The following is a 26,800-nucleotide window of genomic DNA, read 5'->3' as shown; positions in this document are numbered from 1 at the left end:
CTGAGAAAAATGGAGATAATGTCATCAGTTTGAATTCACTTCACAGAGAGATTATCAGCGATAATCAGTGCTGGATGTAAGTCATGTTCTTTTCAAAACAATGTCCACGGCTCCTGTAAGACGCTTTCCAGGAAGACACTCAAAGATTTGTATCAGATTTAGAAAATACCGTCAAACTAAGAATAAGGGATTTAGTAAGACTATGAGCCACAACAAGCACCGTGTCCCGTTAATGTCGAAACATGCTCCTTAGGTCTGCATGTAGTTACGCATGTAGACGTGTTTGCATAGCTGTCTCCTGCTCTTGTAAATACAACTTCTGTAACACTTTGGCATTTTTTTTCTTTTCGGTTTTAAAGCAGGAGACATCAGATCAACCAGTGAGCTTACCACTGCACACAACCCAGAGTTGAGCTTTAGCAGGTGTGCCAGCTTCTGTGTGACCTGCAGTTACTTATTACAGCCCGTTTCTGTACGGGTTTTTGGCAAAAGGTTCCCTTGTATCTTTGCAGGAACATAATTCCAGCATTAAAAAGATTCAGTTAATAATAGTCCAATTGAGGTTTATTTGCTTCTCTTTTTTGAGGGCCTTTGTGATGCGCTCAGACAAACTTTATGAAAACTGAGATCACTGGTTAAATAAATGGACACTTTTGGTGGACTTTTGCATATCACAGCTGATTGTTTTTTCTTTTTTAATAGTAGATTTTAATGGATAAATGTCTGCTTTTACACTGCAAACTGTGCGTATGTGTGTACACGCACATGTGTGTGTGACCGTGGACGAGTCCTATATGGAAGCAATTACTGGCAGCGAGGGCCCTCAGACACCCACAGTGCCTCTCACTCTGGGCCAAACGGAATGTATCTCCCTCCCCCTTTTTCTTTCTCCTTCTGTCTCTCTTTCCCTCTGTCTTTTTTTTTTTTTTTTACTACCCCTCTCTTTCTGTACCTCTCTCTCTCTTTCTCTTTCCCTTCTTCTCTCTCTGAACTAAATTTCTTTCATATGAGCCCCAACAAAGGGGCAAGGTGAAACCCCTTTCTATTTTTTTTTTTATTGGGAACAAAAACCCCCGCCATATTTTAATTCAAATCACACATTTCCAATTTGCGCAAACAAGCCCTGAAAATACCACCACTAATTAGACCAAACCTAATGTGTGTGTGTGTGTGTGTGTGTGTGTGCGCTCTCACATGTGTGCATGCCCAATGAAAAGAGAGGCCATCTCCAGTTGCATTACTGTGCTAGTTAGTATGCACAGCCAGAGCCATGTAGGATATGAGTTTTTGGGGGGTCCCTGCATCATGCGGTTTGGGTGGAAGCGAGCTGCTACGGTGGCCGTTGTCCTCCACGTCCACCTCTGAGTGTCTGTGTGTGTGTGTGTGTGTGTGTACATGAGACTTTTTGTAAAGGTAAACTTTTTAAGAAGATCCTAATTCAAAATTTAATGCTTGAAACACAAGAAGAAATTGAATTAAGGGTAAAGCATCCACTGAAGAAAAAAAGAATCAAAAAAAAAAAAAAAGCCACAGATAAACTGGCAGCAAGCAGTGACAGGATTGCAGTTGTCAGGGTTTGGCAAAGCGTTGTCACCCCCTCTCCTGTTACAGTAAAGCAAAGCTCAATGGAGGAATATTGTCAGCCCTGCCAGCGCTCTCTGCTCCTCTGTCTGTGGGAACTGAGAAGTCGGTATTTGCCATGTGTATATCCCTCCAAACTGACTCTAAATGAGATAAATAAGTTCGGACTAAATTGGCAGCTTACGTCTAAAGTGATTATTCTTCCCTTAATGTCTCTTCATTGGAATGGGAGAAGACTTGGCCTGCACGGGAATACCGCGGGGTGTGGCAAGGCGGTCTTTTCCAACACAAAGAAGTGACGAGTGATGGCAGCCAGAGTTTACTTGTCAAGGTTTTTAAACACACACACTCACATGCAGCGTTCTCGTGCGCTAACCCTGTCCTCTTCAAACAGTTTGTCTCTCACTCCACACTCCTCCAAACTTGGCCCGTGACAGGGCCTTACATTCCCTTCCCATGAGTCCTAGTGTGGCTAGTCAGCAGAAGGACCCCAGATTGTGCTGGCTGCGTGGCCGCCTGCCTCGTTTTTGGGAGCGTGCCTGGGCCCTCCGTCTCAGTAACCTTGGTTTGCCCCCTCTGTTTGCGAATTCCTGTCGCTCCAATAGGACCACAGTGTCCCCAGCAAAATGCTCTCTGGCAGTGGGCAGCTGGACGGACCGGTGGGAAAGTGGAGGGAAAGCACAGATTGTCTTTCAGGCAAATAAATAAGACACTATTGTAGTGTTTCATTAAAAAAAAAAAAAAAGTTATTTAAAGACAGTATTGGACAAAAAAAAAGCTGAGAGCAGGAGCGTGCAAGGTCAAAGTTCACCATCAAGTTGCATTTGTTTGTAAAGAATCTGTCACAGTTTTTAAAAAAATCTGCTCATCTTATCAGATCGCCTGAACTTACCGCTCTCTTCCTCTGATATGATACCTGTTTTGATTGGTCCCTGACGTTGAGCTAAGAGTCGTGATTGGTTGCAAGGCGGCATTCGGTCTCTCACATTTCATCCCGTGGTGGTGTTTTGTGTCTGCCAACACCCAGACTCTGGAGTGTTTAGCCTTCGCTGCTAGTTCTGCTGTCTAAGGAATTTCACGGGCTTAGTAATTTTTGGTTGTGTGTGTCTCTCTCTCTGCTTCTTTACGCGCTTTCGCCCCTTCTTGTTTGAAATCATGGTTATTTGCGGTGTGGCGCTGGGTAGTTTGTGGTTTTCGAAGCGGCCATATTATTCCAGTATTAGGTATCTAGTCTTTCACCATAATGTTATAAGAGGCTTCCCTGGCTTAAAGTATCGGATTGCTTAAAATGGTATAAATATTAGTATCCTCCTACAATTTTTCAACATCCCATTTCCATAGAATTACAATTGGAAGCCATTACTGCATATTCTAATGTTGGATTATTTAAATTGCAATTGTAGTAATGTTATACAGATCTTGGGAAGAACAACTGCATGTGTAAAAAAAAAAGAAAATTATAATTGTTTTGGGGCTGAAGGTAACCCGAGAAAGAAAGAAAGAAAGAAAGAAAGAAAGAAAGAAAGAAAGAAAGAAAGAAAGAAAGAAAGAATAAATTAGAAGTGATGTTACCAAACTTCTGTGATCCACTCTCACCTCTGCTTGAGATTTAACTGCTCAAGGCCACATTGTCTGCTACAAATACAAAGCATCCAGTCTACTGTTGAGCTATTTTTGGTTTTATTATTGTAGTTAATGTACGTGCCAGATTTTGACAAGGAGAAAAAAAAAAATGAATACAATTGCAGAGACGATATCTCTGGTCCGACTGCATTGTTTTATTGTCCATGTGAGTCTCACCATGAAGAGTGCAATCATAAGTCGGAGCTCATTTTTTATGGAATCATGCTAGAAACTGCGTACACGTCTATATTTTTCAACACATTAATTTGTAAGCTGATCATCTACTAATCTTAATTATTTTTTAGGACGAAAACAATTTGTTAAATTTAACAAAAAAGCAACATTTTGATGATATGTTTGTTATATATATTCAAAAAAGACAAGCTATTTTCAGCTTTTACCGCTTTTCTGTAATTTTTGTAAATCGTCAGGGTTTTGGACTTGTACTTTGGGTTCTGAGAAATGGCAGGGAGTATTTTTTACAGACTAAATAATTAATGATTTAATTAGAAAGACCATTGGCACATTAATTGATAAAGAAAACGCTCACTGGTTGCAGCCCTCGTTCATTCTGGACCAGTTTATCTGCTCTCCGCACTCTGCCCACATCCATGCTGGTTCTTCCTCCTGTCTGTCTGTTTGCTTGACGGTCCACTGTGTCACAGCGCTACTAATGGCCATTGCTGAGCCAGCCACTTTCTAAATGACACCCTCCTCCGCTCAATACAGCTGCCCTGCAGTTACACACTCACTTCTCTCCCCCTTTTTTTTCCCTGTTCCTCCCTCCAGTCTCCACCACGTCTCTCCGTGTACAGCGCAGTGGCTTCCCCCTCTTGTGTGGAAGAAAAGCAGTTTCTTGTCAATTTTCTCTCAATATTTTCCACTCAACATGCCTCTTGATGAAAGATTCTCATCTTGTCTGACGCACACACCCTTTCATACATCACATATCGCTGGCTGAATGACTGACTGACAGTGTATGACTGGAGCATCTTCTCCCCGCTGATAGCAGCGCCCCTCACCAACACGATGATTCGTTCATTCATCATTCATTTCTCTCTCTCTCTCTCTACCTTCTTTTATCTCTTTTTCCCTCTTCGCACCACACTCCCTTTCTCTCCTTTTAATCATCTTTATCTCGTGGTATGTTTGTGTGTGTGTGTGTGTGTGTGTGTGTGCAGCAGAGGGTGGTGTAGCACATTTCCTCTACTGCAAGACAGAGCTATACTAAAGATGTATGGAGGCCAAATTGAGTTTGGCCTTAGTTTGACTACAGCAACTGTGCCAGACTAAATCCTGGATCAAAACACACACATGATCACTCTCATTCTCTCCACACATCAGCTCTCCAACCTCTGCATACCCCAGGTGCCACTTGGATTTTAATGCAGTTCAAGTGACTTTATTAACTCTCAAAGGAAAAACAGTAGCACTCGCGATGACTGACGTATTCACTTTGTGTTCCCTCTGAATTTCTCTTTGCAGGGACCACACACAAACTTCCTTGCTCAAAGTTCATTGGTTAACTAGCCAGGGGTTCCAACATCCTAAAAGATGGTCGTAGCAACATTTTGGCACTGGCAGCTCATAACTGGATTGCTGTAATTATTCATTGGGAGAGTGATGCCTTCCAGGGGCTGAAGATTGATTAGGTTTGATATGCGACTTAGTGTAATCTGTCTTTGACCAGGGCTGCTGTCCAAATTGGCAGGAATAATAAGAAGAGAGGAAGTTATTTTTAAAAAGAAAAGAGATACGAGTGTGCAAATGAAGATGGGGGGTGGGTGGACAAAGGGAAGAGAGAAAGATTGAGGCATATCCTGTGTCATGTCTCTTGTGGCGCCCTTTGCCATACACAAACCATCAATCTGCAAACAACAACAACAGCAGGGCAACCATTTTGTTTACAGTTGAGCAAGGCTCAAGCTAAATAAAGCCATTACCACCTTAAAATACAGCACACCTCTTCTCGTCAGCATCACTGTGTACTTAGTTCAAAGTGTTCGTTTTCAAGGCACATTTGGGTATTTTTTTATTTTTTTTTCCCAATTCCTCGCTTGTTTTGTCAGCCAGACCAACGTGATCCTCGGTTGTCTCATTTTCCACGACTAAAGTGTGTCTTCAGTTAATCCTCCAGTGTAAGCATGGCAGAACTTAAAAGGCTCTGATTAGGCTGTTGTGTCCCACAGGTTAGCTAGATATAAACTCGTGACACACTCACGGTGCCCATACGTACCCCAGAGACCTCTCTTTGTGTTAATTAAAGGAGTCTCAACTGCAATTAGCAGGCTTTACAATGAGCGTGCCCACAGATAAACACACATGTGCACACGTACGTATACACACAGTGATACAGATACATCCAAACTGTGAGTGCATTTACGAGTCCACAAACACTCCTTACAGTTGCTTAAGTATCGCAATGCCATTGCAGTTATCGTTGGACTAAGTACACCAGATTGTCTTCAGTGTCCACTGGTGATCGTAATGACATCTAAACAAGTGTGACGTGATTTTAGCTGCAGCCGAAAAACCACTTCTGTTAACGCGAGCTGAAACTCTGCCAACAAGGTCGCATACGCATACATTTGTTGTTGTCGCAGATCAAGTTTGATTTTCTAGATATTAATTGTATTAAAAAGAAAACTGATTTCCTGAAAATGTCCAAATTTTACAAAAAGTCTTAAAGTAAAAATAACATTTAGTGAACTATCGAAGGGTCAGTTGACCCAAATCTAGCAAAACACATCCAAACAAAAAGAAATTACTTACTTACCTTGGTACTACATTGCAGAGAGTTTTGGTTTTTATTCAGGGTTTTAGAGGTCTGAGATATGGAAGTGTGGGTGAATAGAATTTCATTTTTAAAAATTTAGAGGCTATACATCTTTCCAGGAACAATATCTTGGTTTCTCTGGATGATCCACAGACTTTGCTGTGAATAGTTTTTTTTTTAAATATTTTCTTTATTGGAACTACTTTTTACTGAAGAATTTCGATGAAAACATTTGACAGTGCTCTGTGCTTTGAACAACATGAATGAAATTCCTTTCACCTCTATTATGTGTGGTTGGAGGCAGAAAAAATTAGATACACTAGACACTACACAATACAATACGCTACACCAGGTTGTTTTTGTAATTAGTGTGAACTGACCCTTTGAGACTCTTTTTTTGGCAATAAATCTATGTATAATGTCTCATTTCTTTTACTTTAAACATGTATAAAAGGGCTCCTGCGACAGTGAACCTGATAGACAACCTCATCCTGTTCCAAGTCCACAAACAGACCTGAGTGGCTGTGTTCCTCTCCCTTTTAGACCTTAACATAGACTCTGGGTTCATGGTGGCCAAATGGCCCATCATCTTGTCTCCTTATGTACCAAATTAGACCTAAGCTCTCCCAGTGTGCTCCAGCCTTGTCCACAGGAAATCAAGGCCAGGTGGAACATAAGTGAATGAAGCCCCACTTTGGCACATTCTAGCTGGGGAGATGGTGGCAAGACCAAGGCCCCCCTGGAGCTCGTCAGAGAGGTTGGGAGAGGACACACACAACCACACACAGATGCATACGTGCGCACATACGCACAGGTGCGAGTACCTATTTGCTGATGTTCACACAGGGGCACAAGCTTGCAGCGGATAGGTGCTGTCAACTCTGTGGCAATGCTGCTTAGCCACTCCACTCCCGTATTTACTTATTTATCGGCAGCAATGGCTGCGATGACAGGGTCACTCACTCTCAGAAAGCCTCCCAGGCTCCACGACATCTCTTCAAGCAGTAGCGTAAAAATTTTAAGAGCCGCAGGCCCGGTTTGATGATTTTGACGTGAGTTAGCATGTACTCGAGTTGTCGGGTGCATTCAGGGGGCTAACTGTTCTAATGCGTTTACCCTCCTGCCTCATGAGCGTGTTTGTGAGTGTGTGTGTGTGTCTCAAAGCGAAGTGTCACTTAATAATTTAGTCGCTGGTTTCGTCCCCCTTGCCATCCATCCATCCATTCACGGCCCTTTATGTCTCGCCTCTGGGAATGTGGAGGCCATTCCCCTGCCTCGCTGGGAGTGATTGAACGAGCAGAGACAGGTGACAGAATCTGGTGTGGTGGTGTGTAAGGACAAAGTGGGAAAGACTGACTGCATGAGAAAGAGAGGCAGACAGCAGAGCGAACATAAACGCTATGAAAGAGACAAGAATTAAAGCTGCTCAGAGTGATTCATGTGTGACTGGAGGATAATAAACAGCAGACACTTATTTTGAATCCTAACTTCAGTGTGTACACTTTAAATTTTTACCATGCAGGTTCATTACGCAGAACTCACGTCCATTCTGTCATTAAATCTGTCCTGCGTGTCTTATGTTTTAAAGCTGTGCAACACAGACGAGCAAGATGGAACACACGCCCAAGTCTAACACTACACACACACACACACACACACAAAGACACACACAGCTGGATTTCTGGCCTCTGTGTACGCCAGATGTAGACAGGACATCTTTTCTCTCCCCCCCACCCCCTCTCTCTCATCAATGTTTTCAGACTAATAGGTTCTTGTTCTCCGTGGAAGTGTTTCTAAGCGAGAGCGGGAACTCAAAGCTTTGCACGCCAAACCTGTGGCTATGGTTGTAATAATCAAATAATGTAACTTGGCCACGTGTAAGAATGTGTGTTAATACACGAGAGCTTTCAACAAAGTCCCCCAATGCCAGTGGCCTCCTATATACTTTAATATGACTTGATGTTCACTTAACCCCCCCTCTTCCTTGTAATTGAAACCTGATGGTGGAATAATAATCGTTTCTTCATATTTTTTTTTTTCCTTTCACTAAGCTGATCTTTTTTTTTTTTTTTTTTTTGCCTGGGCTGTGGGATAGTATTCAATTACAAGAGGTTTGGAGGAGGGGGAGGGCATTGCACTTACAACCTCTCCATGGGTTCACAGGATGAGAAGCTAAAATGACTTTTTAATGTGCCGATCGTTTGGTTGGAGCAGACATCATGCAGAACTTTAAAAATAAAAAATATATTACTTTTGAAGCTGCACTTCCTACTTTCCTAAAAGATGAAGAAGAAAGACGAGAGGAGAAGAAGAAGAAGGATGTGCTGGGAGTGAGAATTGAAGCCAAACTTTTTTTTTTTTTTTTATTTGACAGAAATTCTTCGTCCTTACAAGTGAAGTCCTGAACCAAAACTTTGTTGCTTGTTTGCTGAATGGTTTCACTACCACAGAATGATTTGTGTGACATTTATTTGGGAGTTTTTTTTGGCGAGGAGAATCACAAGTGTTTGTGTGTTTGTCGTGGTGTTAGCGGTTATGTTCCTTGTCATGTGTGTGCCATAAATAAAGACTCTCCTGGCTAATGTAACCCACATGTTTTTTGTTCCCACCTCCCTTCCCAGCTCAGCATTTGTTTTTGGGGAGTTTTCAGATGGTACACAGCCCTTCTGGACCACATCTCTTTCGTGAGGTCATTGAATTTTTTTAATTTTTTTATCATCAAAAACAGTCATGGACTTCCCTGTTACTCACAAAGGTTGACCGGTATAATGCGTGATTCCCATTATTGCGCTACGTCACCACTGAGCAGATGCGTGGCTGGTTAATGAAGACTTCTTTAAAAACATATTTGCACACACAATCACATCCTGACAAAAGCATTGTTTGGTTTCTGATCAACTTGAAAGGCACGGAGTTTCTTTCAAATTGCTGCATTGCCAAATATGAGACTATCACAGACAGACTGTAAACCCCCCTTTTCCGTCACCTGTTTTTACAATAGTCTAATATCACTGCACACTAGAGAACAAGACCTGACTATAGTATGAAGAAATCCTCCTTTGTTTGTTCTGTGTTGTTCTTTTCTGACTTAAGGAAAAAGTTAAAATTACGAATTACTATTGTTATAGTTAGAAAAAGGTTCAATTTAGCTAATTATGAAACAAAACATTTCGACTGATGACAAAGTCTTGATTGGTTAGTTCATCCACCTTCCAGTCAGGTGAGGCTTTAAAGAACAATGATCAGATAGTATGACCAGCACACATACACTCCTTTGAGCAATGACTTTAAAGGTCCACCTTAAGTCGCAGTTTTGTTCAAATGACACGATGCCACAGATGATAAAATACAGACAATATCGGATTGTTGATACGCTGGCAGTGGCATGACAGTTGAATGTCACAACTCCCAACAGCCTTTGTCGTCAAAGAAAACCCTTCAGACAGCTCTATTCAGACGTGTCCCACAACGTGATCCTGCTCCCTAAAAATGTCCACCGACCTCCACCGAAGATACTGCAGACCCACACTGACCTTGTGGCAAGCATGAATTGGGATTACGGCCAGATAACCGAGCAGGAGTCAGAGCTACACCTCTACTGACTGCTCAAATGTGTATGAGTTTGGGAATACGCAATTGTCTAAAACCTGACTTTTTATCAAAAATAATTGCGTTATTTTCAAGCCTCTGTCGTGCTGTATTTCTGTCAGTATTTTCTCGCACCACAACAAACTGCAATCCTCAAGCAAGCGGTTATGAAGGTCACCGAAACAAACCACTGGCATTAAACTCTCTTTTATCTGGGTCTCGGCAAAAGGAGAAAGTGTTTCAGTGAGTGTCAAAGGGAGCAGAAAGCTAAAAGAGGTAAAGACATATTAGTCAGGTCAGAGGAGAAAAAAAAATCTTCGGTTTATGACAGAGAGAGGGGAAGAGTAAAAACAGAATAATGAGAGACGGAGACATAGAAAGTTAGCCATGGAGGAGAGGAGGAAGACACTGTGGAGCAGGACTTTGTCAAACTCTCTGCGCTGCGTTGGGCGGGTTGGTGGAGGGGGTGGGCTGTACAATGGGGGCGCTGGCAGGGTTGCCACGGCAGCGTTCCGGATGGGCAGGCGGTCTCCTCTCAGGGGGTGAGGGGGGACGTGGGGCTGTCAGGGATCCTGGCAGGTAGAGACACAACGCCCTGTGACTGGGGGGGAGCACGGGTCAGTGAGAGAGGACAGGACTGAGGGGATGGAGGCGGCGGAGGGGCGAGGCGGAGGCCTGTCTGATGAGGTGAGGAGACAGTGGAAGGGGAGGGAGACAAGAGGGAAGTAAATGAGGGTGGAGGAGGAGAAGAGCTAGAGATGATTAGAAGAGAATTATCCAAGTGTGAGTGCAGATGACTGTGGAGCAAAAAGAGAGAGGGAGAGTAGAGGGAGCAAATTCAGAAGGATGGGCTCAGGGTTCCTCAATGTACGCATCTGTGAATACACTGAAACTAGTCATTAAGCAAATGATGGAACTCTTATTCTGTCCTTCCCCACAATATCCCCACACCTCCTGGCTCATATGAAACTTTTATCAACGACAAACTTACTCACACTGCCTTACTTATTTACAACAATCACAATCTTTATTTTAGCATCTCTGCCATGCCACTGATTTTTTTTACTCCACTAGGATTGGTGAGCACAGTTGCACAGCTAGAACATCTCAGAGATGCACAAGTTAAGTTTCCCTCTAATCTTCTCTGTCTCATAACTTCTAACTCCCATTAATCCCATTGGACGGAGGTCAGCATATTTGGGTCAAAGATAAATTTAGTTAAACTTCAGTTGAAATCATGCTCCTTGTAGAAAGCCCTTTTAACTGCTGATAATAGATCCAAGAATGGAGGGAAGAGGTTCTCAAAATTGGAGGAATAGAAGATAAGTTTTTGAAGCCTACGGCGGTGACATGTCAAAGGACAAGCAAATCAGGAAATCAAGAATGTCCAAAAATATTTTTGCTTGCTTCCTGCTGTGACTATGGCCAGTAAAAGTAAATTATGACAAATATGTTAATTAAAATACCAATCTGACTTTGCGGAGTGGCTGTAAAAAGCAGCTGACTACTTAATGAAGTGGTTGATAGAAATTGGGAGGTGTCTTCCTTTAAGAATAGATAAATTGTTTGCAGGGTAAATGCCAGCAATTCATTCATTTTCAGTTTATGAAATGTGAACATTAGCTGGTTTCCTTTTGAAGATGCTGCCTTGCGATAGATTCCTCCAAATTTTTCGACATTTTCTCGACCATAGCATTAATTAAGAAAACACTTGGCAGATTAATCGATAAAAATAATGACCTGAAGTGCTGATATTGTGCTCCACAGAAATAGGTGTTAAATGAATGTGTGTGTGTGTGTCTAGGTGTGTGTGTGTGTGTGTGTGGAGGGACAGCGGGGTGCAGAAAAAGGAAAGTGGAGGCCGACGGGTTGCTGTAGGATTCGCTGTAATTCGGTGAGAAGAACAATAGTCTGGTCAGCTTTGGTGCCTGCAGGGCCAGAGGTGAACATGTGCATGAGCACTGTGCACGTGGGTGTACGTGTGTGTGCGTCAGTGTGTGCGGGTGTGTGTGTGTGTGTGCGCGCGGTGGTGCTGATAAAATTGTAGTTTTGTCTCCTGACCTCATGAGTTGAATCTTTCTTTCTTGGAAAAACAAAACTAGCATGTGGAGTGCTTTTATGCATAACATGTGTCATTAGGTCATGAATTGCCAAATAGGCATTAGCAGATTATGCTCTCAGCAGTTAACCTTTTGCCATTCTATATTACCACAACTACAGCTGAAAATTGTAAATAACTCATAGGAGTCAACGCAGACACTCTGCTGGCACCGTTTTGCCCCCCCTCCTCTTTTTCTTGCTTTTTCACAAAGGTGCACTTATTAGTGAGGCCCAGATTGCAGTGATCAGTGACACAGGCAATCATGTGGCTCTTTTTCGTTCTCTCAGACCTTTGGGTGCCCTCGTCTGCCTCTCTCTACATCTTTCTCTCTGTCTCCCTCTCCTCCGCTATCACAAGTGGAGGGCTGTTGCTGTTGGTGTCATATGATGTCTTGTGGCCCTGTAGTGGTAGCAGAACAGTGACAGTTCTATCCCTGTGCCATCTGATCGACACGCTGCTCCTTGTCACATGTACGCACACTATGAGCGTAAATCAGGTCACCAACAGTAGCATCTCTGAGCCATGTGCTCCTCCTTATGTTTCCAGTGTACTGCACAAAGGCTGCACTCACTTTTTTTTTGTGTGTGTTTGTTTTTTGGAACTGTTGCTTCCTACCAGCGGTAAACCATGATTAGCGTTGTTTTGTTATTTTGAATTGTTTGATGGGATGGAACGAGAATCGCAGAGGTTTCAATTAAGGAGGGGGGGAAAAAAAGGAGTTTTGAATAACTGATCTGCTCACAGGATGAACTGTGGATGTTACTTTCATGTGAACCTGAAAAGAGCCAATGTTTCACCAGCATCCTCCTTAGTATAGAGACACTCATCAACCTTTCTACTGGCCTTGACCATTTGTTCCTGCTCACATAATCACCATCACCGCACAGATTATGCTGTTCCACTTTCGTCTCTCTGCCCTCTGCTTCTGTCCTCATATTTGACCTTTTTGTAATGTATAGAAATTGAGTTAGAGTTTTCTTAGTTGTGATTTCACCCCATGAAATGTTACCCCTCCCCGTACACACACACACAAAAACAACGCAAAACAGAGAAAAATAACAGCAGTCAAGCATCATAATTATGACTATTTGATGACCTCTGCATCTGTTTCGTACTTGCCGTTGTTTGCTTGAACAGGTTTTCTCACTTGGCACAGAAAATGAAAAGCAAGGTACTTTGCCTCTCAAGACTCAGGAGCAAAGAACGGGGAATTGGTTCTCTTGAGACGGTTCTAACAACTCAGTGTTGTCGCACCCAATTTCTGGGCTATTTGACCCATTAGATGTCAGTGTTTGGGAAACAAACAGATGGTGCTGAGAGGTTTGATGGGTATAATAATGTGGGCTTAGTGATGGAAGGTGCGTTGTTGCTTACAGTTAAAGGACAAAAAGTGCAACAACCTCACTTTTACACTGTGTGCTCTCTTTTTACTCTCCGTTACCTGACGTGCTCTGTAGGCTTTTGTTTATCAATACTTGACATTCAGTCCATAGAAATGTAAATAAAAAAAATATGCAGTTTACATAAAGTTAAAACAGGAGGACACAAACAGTAGGAGAAAATATTAAAGAGGAAGTCAAAGAATCAAACATAGTGTAATGAAATTTACAAGTAGTCAGTTTTTGATTGAATTGAACATTTAAGATAGGTATTTTGATAGATAAGTAAGACAAAGATCCTGCATTAAGCTGGATATTTTGTGATTATTTTCATTATAAATATGTTTAGCTTCACTAAAAATGTGTTCATTAACTTAGCTATAACTGAAACAGGCTATAACTAATCTGACAAACTAATTTCCATATTTGATCGCTAGTGATGGAGGGTTAGAAACTCTAAAATTAATGCTCATCTTTGGGCGCAGTTTTACTCCTTTTGGAAATGCAGCCTTTGTTCCTTCACAATCTCTTTCTGACTTGATCAGATTGTAGAATTGTACCCTGGACTGGGGGCTGTGAGTCGCTGGGGAATAAGAATGCTATGGCAGAGCTTTAACCTCATGCACACACTGTATTGATCCGTACAAGCCTCAGTGACTGTTGCTACAGAGCAGCTGCACTCGTCTTACAGGGCTCTCGCTCTGTCACCAGTCAGTGGCAGCTAAGGAGGAACACAACACGTCGCACACCAGCACGCCACACACACCCGTCAAGCCTCTGGGCTAACACACTGCCACCAACCCTGCCTTCTCCCTCCTGCCTCACCCCTGCTGCCCCCACTCTCCATCTTCACCCCCCTCCTTTTTTTTTTTTTTTTTTTGCTCTGCCTCTTTCTCTACCTCACTTTTCCTCTAATGAGTTGCAACACTGATAACGAGCCTGATGATCTTCCATTGATTCGGCTATCACTTGCTTGTCTGGTAATTGATCCGTAGCTGAGCCTCTAGTTAATTATATGGGCTTCGACATGGACCCCTGCCCCGGGGGGAATTCTCAAGTCCTGCACAATAATAGTTTTAATAAAGGAGCCTGAGGATCACCAGTATCCTTTTTTTTTTTTTTTTTTTTTCTAGTCTTTCCCGCTTCTACAGATTTTTCATCTTTCTATTTCCTCTCCCCACCCAGTTTCCTCTCCAAATTTCTTCCTCTCTGCATTTTCATCTTCAAGTCTCTTTTTTTTTCTTTTTGTTTCCGCTGTCATCACGGCCATTACTATCAGCAGAGGCAAAAGGGGGTAAGGAGAAGAGGAGGAAAAAAAAAAAAGAGAAATGTGGAGGAAGAGTGAGCAATATTGGCAGAGTCCACTCCTCCCTCCCACAAATAACAGCCATTAACCAGCCAGGTCAGAAGCTGAGCCACCAGCTTGACTTGAAACACTGAGTGCCACTTGAAAAACCCACAGACTAGCACATTTACAGACGAGAGGGAGGGAGAGAGAGCAACAGAGAGGAAGAGGAAGAAATGTGGAAAGTACAAAGGAACCTTGGCGGCTAAATTGTCACTTAATATAATTAACCTAAGCCTCATGCATTACCTTTTCAATAAGTTATTAAGAGCGGAGCTGGTGGTACATGGACAAGGGGTGACACATAATGCCTTTTACGACAATGCTGCTTGTGGCTACTGACAAGGCTTGGGCCACTATGCAAAAGATGAATGAAGGAAAGAATAGAAGGGGGGGGGTAGTGAAAGAAAGGCACAGCGAGGTAAAGAGATCTGGGAGTGAAGAGAGTGAAAAAGCACAGGATAAAGATGTAGGCAGAGGCAGGGAGAGAAAAGGAGTGAAGATGCAAATTGAGCCTGAAACAAAAGACACAATTGCACATTTTCAACGTGGTGACACACACACACGGTACACTTTTCCTCCCTGCCAGCAGAAAAACCCCCTGTACATAACAGTAACGACCAGTGTGATAATCTCAGCAAAGGTTAACAGTGTGCTGCCATTAGCACATGGTACAAAAGGCTTTTAACAGACAACCAAGCAGCTGTCTACAGCAATTTACCACAAAATTTGAAGTGACTTTATATATCAGAAGCCATTTAATGTAGCCGTCGAGAGAAGTTCTCTCTCTGTACCTTTTCCCTTTTGTTCCTCTGCGGTGAAAAGATCACTGTGACATCTCCCTCTCGCTGTGGACCGAGGCACCTGGTCTGTCATTTCTCTAATGATAGTGGGGTGAAAAGACGGGGTGTAGAAGGCAAGATGGGAGATTTAAAGTAAAGAGGAAAAGGAAAGGAGGAGAAGGAAGAAGTGTGTGTGTGTGTGTGTGTAGGGGGGGTGTCTTCATTGTTTGAGATGTGTCCTATGCTGTGTCAAAGGAAGCATAGATCTCTTTCCTCCTCTTTTTTTCTTTTTGTTTTATCCTCCTGTGTGTCTTTTTCTCCATGTCTGCCTCCCTTTACACCTCCATCCCTCATTTTATTCCCTTACCTTTGCTGCTGTGGGGACCAATTTGGCTAAAATGGAACCTCTTCCTCATTTTTTTCTTAATTAAAATCTGAGAGCCTCCGCGGATGAGCAGGAGGAGGTGGAGGAGGAAGGAGGAGGAGGAGGTGGAGGAGGAGAGGAGGTGTCTGGGAGCATGTGTGTTCATGTGCATGCTGGTGGCAGATTGCTTGCGTTCCATTAGTCTTTCATTAGAGTGGGTGAAAATCAAACAAAGGCACGCCAGTTTGGGAGACATAACAAGCCAGCTGATGTATATTTGTGTTTGTTTTCATTTTTAATACTTGTCCTGCAATTTTTTAAAAAAGATGCTGATGAGCTGTGATGTGGGATTTTAAAATGTTTTTTCCCAAAACCTGCATTTTTATTTTTAAAAATACAAACAAATCCTTGATAACAGTGTGCCACAATGAGGCTTTTTTTTTGTTTGTTTGTTTTTCTTTTATATTTAAGGTGAGAGGCATTGCTAAGCATCATGAGTGTGTGTTTGCATGTGTGTGTGTGTGGCAGGACGGTCCCACAGGAGAACTAAGTTGCTCTGCCGGCCGCTCGCAGCGCAAATGGTAATAAGGCAGGGGGACAAACCAGCGCTCCCCTCCTCTTCCCTCCTGCTCTGCGATGGAGCTCGCCCCCACCTTCCTGCCCCTAGCAGAGGAGGGGGGGTGTTTGTGTGTCTGTGTGTGTCTGTGTGTGTGTTAAGGAGTGTGCAGCGCGATGTCATTGAGCATCTCAGAGTGGAGCGGCACAGTTGACTCAGTTGAGGCTGCACTGGCCCGACACACACACTCACACTCACACACTCACCACACACACACACTCTCTCTCTTCCAGCACACATACAGACACACTCAGCCACCGTCTCTCTCTCACTCGCTCGCCCTCGCTCGCTCTCGCACACACACTCGCTGAGGCGCTCAGTTCAGTTCCTCCGTGGCTGCGGCGGAGTACAGAGGAGTCAGAGAGAGAGAGAGAGAGAGAGAGAGAGAGAGAGAGAGAGAAGCAAAGAGGGAGAGGAAAAGAGAGAGGACAGGCGGCGGCACGGACGTCGAGAGAGGGACACAATCACAGAGAGAGAGAGAGAGAGAGAGAGAGAGGAAGGTAGAGAGAGAGAGAGAGAGAGAGAGGAGCGGGAGGCAAGGAGAGCTGGATAGCTGGTGGCTCACTCCCACACCTCATCTTCACTTTGCTGGGACAGACACAGAATTGATGGTAAGAGACATTTGTGCATTTGATAGGCTCAACTCCTTCATTTTATGGAGGTTTTTAGGACTTTTTTGGAATTTAAATTTTTGCTTTTGGGGGATTTTTTTTTAGTCTGTGTGTGAAACTGTGCATTTAGGTTTTTACATTTTAGTTGTATGTTTGCTCTACAAAACAATGTTCATGAAAAAAAATACATTTATTTTTTTCTTGAATAATTACAGGAAACAATTTAGGTTTATTTTCATCACTCCCTGTGCATGTGCTTACTATTGGGAACTTTTTTCTTCCTACTTTTTACATTTTTTTCTACAACCCTGCGTGCATGTGTTTGACTGGGTGCATGCCTGTCCACAGGTAGACATGACTTCCACTGTGTGTGTGTGTGTGTGTTTGCATGTAAGTGTGTTTCTGTGGAGTCCATGTCCAAGTTACAAAATGACTGACAGATGGATTACAACGAAAGCGGAGGCCACGGGCAACAACATGCACCCCCTCCTCACTTAATTCCCATAACCCCCCCCCTCCCCGCTTTCTTTTTTTGTTTTGCTCACCTTCTCATCACCCCCCCCTCCCTCCTCACCTCCATCCTTCTCCCCATCCCTCCTCACCTCCAGTGCTCCGCTCATCTCTCCCCTGTCCAAGACGAGGCCCCCCGAGGAAAATTCACCACAAGCCCTCTTATTTCTCTCCACACACACTCCGCTTTGCCACCAGAGCTGCCAAGAAACCTCACACACTCATCTCCCCTCTCCCGTTTATCCTCCTCGAGAAGAAGCAGGACCCACGCAAGGCAAAAAAAAAGAAAAAAAGAAAAGGCAACACGACCCCAAAAGAACCCACCTTTACTGACTTCTTTTTCTTCTCTCCTCCTTCAAACTCCCACATCCCTCCTGCCCTCCCTCTCCGTCTCTCTCCCTCTCTCTCTCTCTGTCTAAGTCCAAGGAGGCAGAGTTGGATGTGAGAGGCAGTGAGTGTGACACAGTCCCACCAGAGCCCAGCAGAGACCCGGAGCCGCCCAGGCCACCTCCAGCTAAGGCTAACGGACCCAACGGCACAGCTGGCGTTTGCACGAGCATCACCTCCAGTAGCCACAGTAGCAGCAGCAGCAGCAGCAGCAGCAGCAGAAGTGGTCTGGGTGGCATTAGCATCGTTAGCAGCAGTGCTGAGGGAGCAGGCGAAAGCTCCATGCAGTTCAGCACCAGACCGCCTAGTGCTGAGCAGCCGGGCTTCATGGGGACATGGCAGCAGCAGAGCACTGACAGCAACCTCCTCTACAGAATGTCCCAGCAGGTATGTCAGCTCAGCCTCACCAGCTTCGTCCTCTCCATCTTCTGCCCTCCAACTTCTCCTTCTCCTCTCTGTCCACAATTTTCATCCAAACTTTTTTGAATTTCCCCTGCTCTTGGTGTCTTAACATGTTTGCTGTGGTAATATTTACCGCCTCCTGGTCTGAGAGAGTGTTTGTGTGTGTTTGTAGATAAGTGTGTCAGTAGGTGTGTAAATTTTGGAGGGGAGGGAGGGGAGGGGGGGTGATTGTTTTTGTTGTTGCTGTGTTATGTTTGTGATATTTCAAATCCTTATTTGCAATAGCATTTTCCCCTCCTTCTTTTGGATTCTATTTGTCTTTTTGTTGTTGTTTTACACACACCATGCTTGAAAGTATTTACATCCATGTAGCCTGTGTGTGTGTGTGTTCCTTTTAATTTTTATAAAATCAATGCATGAGTCATTTTCATCTTTATGAAACAACCACAAAATGGCATATTTTGGTGTATTTGTAAAACACACATTTTTTTTTAAATACAAAAAAAAAAAAAATCTGCACAATGTCAGAGAATTCATTTATTTGATGGCTCACCCCCCCTGTCCGGATTCGTTACACACATGCTTAAGTCTCCGTAATTGGTGTGTGTGAGCGGTGTGGAGTTTAAAAGTAAGCAACAGCCGTGTTTTGGTAACCTCAGTGCCGATAAAGACTCGGGAAGGGGCACCCCTCTGGGACCGGCTAATTGACTTCATGTGGCCGAAGCAGGAAGCCCCTTGCGCGGCTACAGAACAGCAGAGGAGCCGCGAACGAACGCAGGCTCGCCTGGAAAAGTAATGATGATAACGGATAGGCTGCACCGGCTCAGGAAAGTCTACATTTCCTCCCGACATTTCTCGCTTGTTATCGCGGGTGTTCTTCCCTTGTTCTGTAGATTAAAAAAAAAAAAAAAGTTTTTCAGGTAGATCCCCCACAAAGTTAAAAGAAGAGAGTTATTTTTTAAGAGATTAAGCGGTTTTGGTTGGATAAATAAGGTTCGGAGAAGGGGGGGGAGGAATCCAGTTTTGTGCATGTGTGTGTGCGTTTGTGTGCCTTTGTGTGTCCGTTCGCGCGCACGTGTGTGTGTGTGTGTGTGTGTGTGAGGGGGAGACAGTAAAGATAGAGGATGGTTGTTAGGTTGCAGTTAATCATAGCGGGACCTGCAGGCTCTCCGTACCAAGCACATGCTGTTACGCACTCAGGCCACAGCGGCTCTTGCGCAACAGCCTCGCCGCGGACTCTTGTGTTGTAAATGATGAGAAACTTACTCTGTCACCGTGAAGCCCCGACTGTTTATTATCATGTTTTAACCCCAGAGGTGTGATCGTGACGGTGACGTGTTGATATTTTTTTAAAAACCCAAACTATCCCGATGTAACTTTTGGGAATTGCGCAAGGAAGCGAAATTGTTTTATATTTCTTATAATAAAAAAAAGTCAATTTTGGGGGCTTTTCATTCAGCCTACTCTGAGCAAAAAAATAAATAAAATCTGTGAGTAAAATCAATAGTCATCTCACTTTGTATCTTCACACCTTCCATGCATCTTTTCCCCCGTTTTTTTTTTTTAAGTGCCCACTTTCCTGATTTTTTCCCCGATCATACAAACAATTTCTTCATGGATTAGAAGACAGAGGCAGGCTGCAGAGGCCAGCGAGCCTCCTCTCTCCTCCTCTCCCGGTATGAGCAGGTGGATGGGCCCCTGCGCACAGCATCTGCTGGGACCCCCACGTTTGCATCCCCAATCCTTTTTACAAATGCGCACCGTTGTTTCAATATAATCAGCTGTGGGACTCGCTGTTATTTATCCTTCCTCGCACCACTTAGAAGACATCTTCCCATGTTTAGTAGGCATGACATAAATTCTCCGAAGGAAGCCTGTTCCTTGACAGACTCGCCTTATTGGAATCTAACCGATAATGACTTTGTGTTTGCCGAGGCTGGCGCACCCTGGGGTGTTGGGAGAGAGAAATGCGTTATGGGCTTGTGTTTCAAAAAAATCCTTTCCTCCTATCTTCCGTAAAGATCAACTAGGTGACACGAGAGATGCGGTGTTTTTATCGTTGTTAAGGCCAAATTATATCTCCATCTGATCGATAGAGACGCTAAAGAAGTGTGCGCAGTGCGTTCAGGACAGATGCGGCTGCGCTGAGGTGCAGGGCATCACCAAGCCAAAGGCACCACTCTGGAAATTCCTTGTAAATCGCACACTGAAAACACGACTTTAGAAATAAGAAAATATCAATTTGACATGAAGTCTGGCTTTTTTTTTCTTCTTTCTTTCGTACTTTCTACTCACACTTTGAACGGCATTAATAAGCTGTGGTTTCCAGCAGGTGTCTGATCATCTCGGTGCACAAACATCAGGGGTCTATTAAAGTAAAGACAGCAAAGCAAATATTTTAATGATCATCTTATGAATCAGTAGGTGTGATGTTAAATCTATTTTTGTTGTTTTCACGGTGTTTTATAGCACAATTAAACCATAAAAAACAGCACGTGTCTTTTAAAGCGTAAAGAAAATTAACCCCCCCTTCAAAAAAACTAAATAGATGTTAGAATTTGAAAACCAACGTCACATCTGGATGTATTAATTTCCTTCTAGGTGGCTGCTGTATTTAAAGCATTTTTTTAAAATATGTTTTACGTTCCGGCTTTAATTAATACATTAATTTCTTTTCATATTCACTGAAATGTTTTCCACACAGTGAAACATTTTCAGAAGATTTGGCTTGAGGCGAAAGCGTTACAAATTGTGGAAACAGACGAAAAAATAAAAGGTGGATCAAATAATTGTTCTCATGTTTTATTAAGTTTGTGTTTGGATTGCATATTGATAACACATCTACATGCAATAGATTTTGTTTTTATTGTTATAATTGTTGCGTGTTTTTTTTTTCTCTGAACTAAACGAAATTAACAACACTGCAGATTGAGGCGTTTCTGTTGGCGAATAATTTACACCTTTCACAAAAGGCCTTATTAATCTTTGAGGAAAGTTTTTTTTCTCTCTCTCTCTCAGCCACATTCACAGCCTCCGTAATCCACGCAAAGTGTCAACAGCAAAAGGGCATAAACAGCATGCAATTTAAATGAAATCAATGCAATGGATTCGATAAATACTACCTATTTTCTCAGCTTCTTGTGTTCAGAAATCGGTGCAGATTTTTATTTTTTTTTAAAAAAACACTGCGAGAGGGAACTTTCATAATTGCTTTTATGGAAAGAGAAAAAAACACAAACATTAGTTAGGAGTGTAATTATTTCCCAGGCATTACGGAGTGATAATATTTGGAGCCTTAATTGACCCGCTGCTACATGCGTGGCTATGAATATCGACCCTTGCAAGTTAAAAACTCCGGAGTTAAGTGATACTACGAGCCTAATTGGCTCATCAGGGATATTTCCTCCACAATACAGCAGCCGGAGGCCGCGTCGGTTTTTTTTTTCTTCTTCTTCTTTTTTTTTTTATTTGCTTCTCCGCTTCCAGTCGGAGGAACGTGGGAACAAGTCGAGGATTAGAAAAAAAAAAGCTCGTAAAAAAATGTGCCTTCACCTCCACCTGAGGATCTGATGCTGCCACCCAGGTTCAGTACAGAGCTCGGAGGAAGAAAGAAAAAAAAAAATCAGTGTATGTCTTCAGTTTAAAACTATCTCTAAAATAGCCTCTTCCTTTTCTTTTTGCAAGGGTGCTGTAACGCGGCTTCCTTTGAAGTGCGACAGGTCGACTATGGGCCGAGACCTGGAAGAGGTACAGTGGCATTACAGCTTCTGTCTGCTTCACCTCACACGGAGAGCCAACACCTGAACACAGCAGGGCTTTTAAACAGAGAGATAGAAAGTAGAAAGCCAGATCACATCAGCAACACCCACTAATAATAATAATCTAAACAACAACAACATTAATCATCATCATACATTCTTCACATTTTGAATCCTTTCTGGTAAATGATTTCTAAAATTTACAATTTAAAAAAGAAAAATCAGCATTTTCATTGTCCTCCTATCATGCATTTGCAATTTTAAGATTATGAAAAAAATCAGTATATATTAAGGTTTTCCCTTTTTAAATAAATAAGCAAAGCAGTGCACTGTTAGGCTCATCCTCTTTTTAAAAATACAAATTGTTTAAAGCACACTGGCGTTTTAATCGCACAAATATGTTAGCTCCATCAATTATTTTAATATGTCATTTCTTCACCTTAAATGTTCCCTCTGAATTTTTAAAGTATGACTATTTCAATCTTTTTTTTAAATGTCCTTCTTGTTTCCATGTCTTTAACTTTTTCTTTTTGTTTGGATCAATCTTGAATTTTCTCATATTCCATATATTTCCTTAAAGCACTGTGCAGCCTGTCTGTGTATGTTCAAACTATGGAAAGTGAACGCTGCGAGCGCTAAGGGCCTGATGACAGAAATATTTGTGCAATAACATGCCCTGCTTTGTTTTGTCTGAGTCCAGAAAATGGGGCAGATATTATCCTCTTCAGTGCAGATCACAGTGCACGCTAATCTGCCTATTAACACACTGATAGACTCGTAGCGATGCTCGTGTGTGTGTGTGTGTGTGTGTGCGCAAATGTTGTTTTACACAGTGGGGTACAGGCGCGTTGCATGTTGCATATGTGGTGCATATGCATCGCTTCTTACTGTTGTGCGGGACTGGAAGGCAGTGATTTGATGCATATGTGTAGAATTATCCACAGTCGGTGAATGTGTGTGTACGTGTGTGGTTACACTCAACTGTTATTATTTCCATGTCTGTCTTTGATGGGTCGTTGCACACAGAGCATATGGATGTCTATACGTACATGTATCTGGTGTCAGCTGTGTGTGTGTGTGTGTGTTCCGACGCTAAAGTTTATGTGTGTGTTAAAGTGTTCGTGTCTGTGCTTTTGCCATTTATTTTTCTGAGTGGGTGGCTAAACACTCATATGCCAGTTGTGTGTGTGTGTGTGTGTGTGTGTGTGTGTAAGAGTGTGAGCGAGTGTGTGTCCTCTCTCTCTCTCTCTGGGTGTGCGTGTGTGCTGGCTCTGACTCCATGTGTGTGCGGGTGCGAGGTGAAGTGTCTCTTGGCTGGCCCTGGCTGGAGAGCTGGAGGGGAGCAGAGGTGAAAGAGGAGATTTGCAGAAAAGACACGCACCACTTCCCCCATTACTACTTTTTCTTCTTCGTCTTCTACTTCTATGTCTCTGTCTCTCACTGCTTCTTCTTCTTCTTCTTCTTCTCCTCCTCTCTTTCGCTTTTCAGCGCCCTTCCTCTTCCCCCACCTTCACCCTTTCTGTTCTCTCTCCTCTTCACGACTGTCTTTCCTACTTAAAACTCTGTCTCCACCACCAGTGCTCAAATGCTAAATCAGATCGTTTTATGCAGCTACTGTCTTTATAGAAAAGGCTCTTGAGATTGAATGCGTGTAGCAGAGGAACACTTTGGACGTTGCACGTGTTAGCGCTCATAAAAAGACAAAAGGACGAGTGTCAGATGGAGCACAGTGTTTCTTCGATGAGGGGAAGTGGCGGGGTGTGTCTTTATATCAGTGTTTGGTCTGGCACCTGATTAAAACAGGTTTGAAGCTTCACCAGAACAGATCCCGGTGATAGCGCCTATCCTTAACTGTAGGAGCGTGTAAGCTCTTATACCATGTAATGCAATTATGACGAAGATACAGGCCTGTTAAGAAAGTCCAGATAACATAAGCAGCACGGAGTAAGGCCACTGTGGCAGTCAGTCAGCGGGTACCTCTTAGGCTTTGTGCAAATGAAACCATGACGATGTGAGTGTTTCCTGAAGGCAGCGATATTTCTGCACAAATGTGAGAGTAAGACTGAGTGAGAAGGTGGCTACAGCTACTTGTATATTTACTGCATGTGTGTATGTGTGCTCTATTAAGAGCCCATCTAGTTTGACGAAGTGGGAGGATGTACAAGGTCCCATTCATGCTGTGGTCCCCACTATATTTACCCAAGCACCAAGCAGGGAGATATGACGTCCGCAACATTTTTACTTTAAACTTGTTTCAACTGGCTGTTTAAAAGAGTTTTTTTCAATAATTGCATCACCGAGCATGTCCTGTCATCTCATTGAAGTCTGAGGCACATTAATATAATTTGTTACCCAGTTATGTTAGTTTTTTTTTCTTCAGTTTTACGTACTGTAGATGCTTAAGTGGATAAAATCAATAGCCATGAATTTAATTCCATCATTTTCTCTGCTTTTGTCAGGCTGTTGAGGAAAATCCGTCAATACGACTCCTAATTCAGACTCATTTGTTCTCCTTTCTTTGACTCACTATCCCCTACTTTAATCACCTTTCAATAAATTATCATTTTCTGTTTCATCTTTAGAGCATATGCGTGATCTTGCCAAAAAATCTAATATTGCACCCTGATCATGTGTGTCTCGGGTCATGCAGCAACCTCTGTAGCCGTGCAATAATGCCCTGCAGGACCAGCGTTATGGGTAAGCCCTGACCCTGACTCTGTGTGCGAGACCCGGGGCAAACAGCGATCAATAAGCATCATGTGAGCATCACTCACGGGCTCCGTGTCAGCTGTTTCCTGTTTGTCCTGAGGAGACGGTCGCCTCACCGCCATGGTGAATGCGCGAATAATGTGGAGGATAGAGAGCGTTGTAGAGATGCTATCATGGAAGCCAAAAAAAAAAGGGGTCTCTTTATCATATGGCAGAGTGCTGTGGATTCTATATGCGTGTGTCTGTGTTGAGGAACGATAGAAATGCAGAGCCATCTGCTCTCCTCATATCAGAGGGCTGAGTGGTGAAATCTACTGGAGCTGAGTCTTTCCCAGGGACCTCTTTTACTCCTGTGTGGGCATGTGCATGTAAACGGAAAGAAATACAATATTTATTTCCTTTTGTTGTGCTTTATTTATTGCGAGTTGCTTTTGACAAAGTAATCAATAAAATACCGGTAATCTGAATAGAAAATGTCAACACGTAACATCGAGGAGATTCATGCGGTATTTCAGGCTGTGGGGTTGTGTGACCAAAAGATTTATGTAGGTTTGATTCATTTGAAATAAATCAGCGTGCCAATTGAATATGTGAACTGAACGTGTGGCATGTGATTTGATCCATATTTCACTGGGAAAGCAGCGTATTATATTATGCATAGCAGAAATAAATTTGAAATACATTTTTTTTGCATATTAAATATATATAGTTCGCTTTTAAATATATATATATTTTACTTTTAAGAGTTTTCCCTCTCCCTTTTCCTTGCTACTTCTTTTTTCTGCTGAGGTCAGGTGAAGCAGTGGAACACCACTCTTTCACTGTTTTTCCTTCTTTCATTTTCTACATTTCTCTCAAAACACGGCTGTTAGTTATTTGTCTTTAGGCAGTTTCCTGCGGTGGGGAGAAGTCGCCGGTGTGAAGAGGAAGTGTGTGTTTGAAGGGCCGGTCGCTCAGGATGTCACCACCCCACCGCTGGCTAATTAAGGGGGGGGGGGAGCACAGGGCAGTAACACACATACACACACACACACACACACACTGTGACACGGCAGGAATGCAGCAGCTGTCACCAAGGTCTGGGCAGTTATGAAAAGGATGAAGTGTAGTTGTGTCTGCGTGTGTGTGCGTGTAAGTGTGAAGTGGCAGTACCAAGGGTCAGGGGGCTGCTGAGAGCTGGGAGGGGCCGGCGCTGGCTTCGGTGACCCGGGCCACCAGCAGAGTGGACTCAACGCACATAACTGACTCAACCGAAACTAGAAAGACAGTAGGAAACGTATATGTTCTTTTGCAGTGGCCAGTGGTATTTTAAGACACGGCCATATGGCAGAGACATTGTTGTGAGAGGCTGTTCTTTCCCGTTCTGCATCCAGAGGAAGGTGACATTAGGTGTGACCTGTGCTAAGTGACAGGAACTTGGGCATACTTTCACCATGGCTTCTCCCTTTTCCTGTTATTCCTCAACTCCTGTTATTTTGTTTTCCTTGGAGCCGCGCCAGTGCAGCGGGCAAATCGACAGCCTACTATTTTTACATCCGTCTTTAAGGACCCCTGTCTGCTCGCTCTGCCTGCCAATTTGCCCCATCAGCAGTGGCAACGAAGAAGAGCTCTCAAGGCACCGAGCCTTTCATTTTTCTGTTGGCAATGTGGCTAATGCTGTCACTGTTATTTGAAAAAGCACTCAGAGTGAATTGCTATTATTATTGTTAAAACCATCATCATCATCAGGCTTATTTATGGTTATGGATAATGATGGTAATTTTGTTCAGGGCTTGCAGTTGACTCTGTCTCTTTCTCCTGCTAATCTGACATGCACTGTTGTGTGAGTGTGTGTGTTTGTTTGTACTGTACATTTTAGATGTGCTGGCAAATTACCAAAGTTGTTGTTCAAAGAAAAATGGTTTTCCAACAGGTAACACAGATTTCATGTCCGCAGTTCACGTGTGAGGTGAGGAGAACTTGTGTGCGCTCGGGCAAGAACAAATGTGATTCATCTCTTAATGCATACATTGAACTCTGTGTCTGTGTAAGGGGAAGAAGAAGAGGAGGAGGAGGAGGTGGAGGAGGCTTTTTCCCACTATTTTCTGTTTCATTTCTTTTTCGCTCCCATGTTTTATTCTCCGTCTATCTCTCCACTCCGTTCTGTTCTGTCTCCAGCTTACCGTGGAGATTTGATTGCTAGAGGCCCAGGGAGGATTTTAGGGAGGTTCTGGAGAAGGGAGGCTAGTGGTACAGGCTGTGGTAGGCTTGTAGCCAACACACACACAC

At 43.2% G+C, this 26,800-nt stretch overlaps 1 protein-coding gene across 3 annotated transcripts in view; it reads left to right on the top strand.

The window, feature by feature from the left end:
* The first annotated feature begins 16,657 nt into the window (after positions 1-16,657).
* The window catches only part of bnc2 (basonuclin zinc finger protein 2), a 95,771-nt gene continuing 85,628 nt past the window's right edge, over positions 16,658-26,800 (top strand). For 2 of the 3 annotated variants that reach the window (XM_008287423.1, XM_008287447.1), the window contains exons 1-3: positions 16,658-16,766; positions 17,697-18,050; positions 21,750-21,812. In XM_008287423.1, coding sequence (XP_008285645.1) covers positions 16,764-16,766; positions 17,697-18,050; positions 21,750-21,812 — 420 coding nt within the window. In that variant the 5' untranslated portion in view covers positions 16,658-16,763. The remainder of the gene's footprint in view (positions 16,767-17,696; positions 18,051-21,749; positions 21,813-26,800) is intronic. The other variant, XM_008287432.1, reaches the window with a different exon arrangement.

This window comes from Stegastes partitus, unplaced genomic scaffold, assembly GCF_000690725.1.
Source record: "Stegastes partitus isolate 25-593 unplaced genomic scaffold, Stegastes_partitus-1.0.2 Scaffold11, whole genome shotgun sequence".
NCBI lineage: Eukaryota > Metazoa > Chordata > Actinopteri > Pomacentridae > Stegastes > Stegastes partitus.
This window is presented reverse-complemented; position numbering and strand designations above follow the sequence as displayed.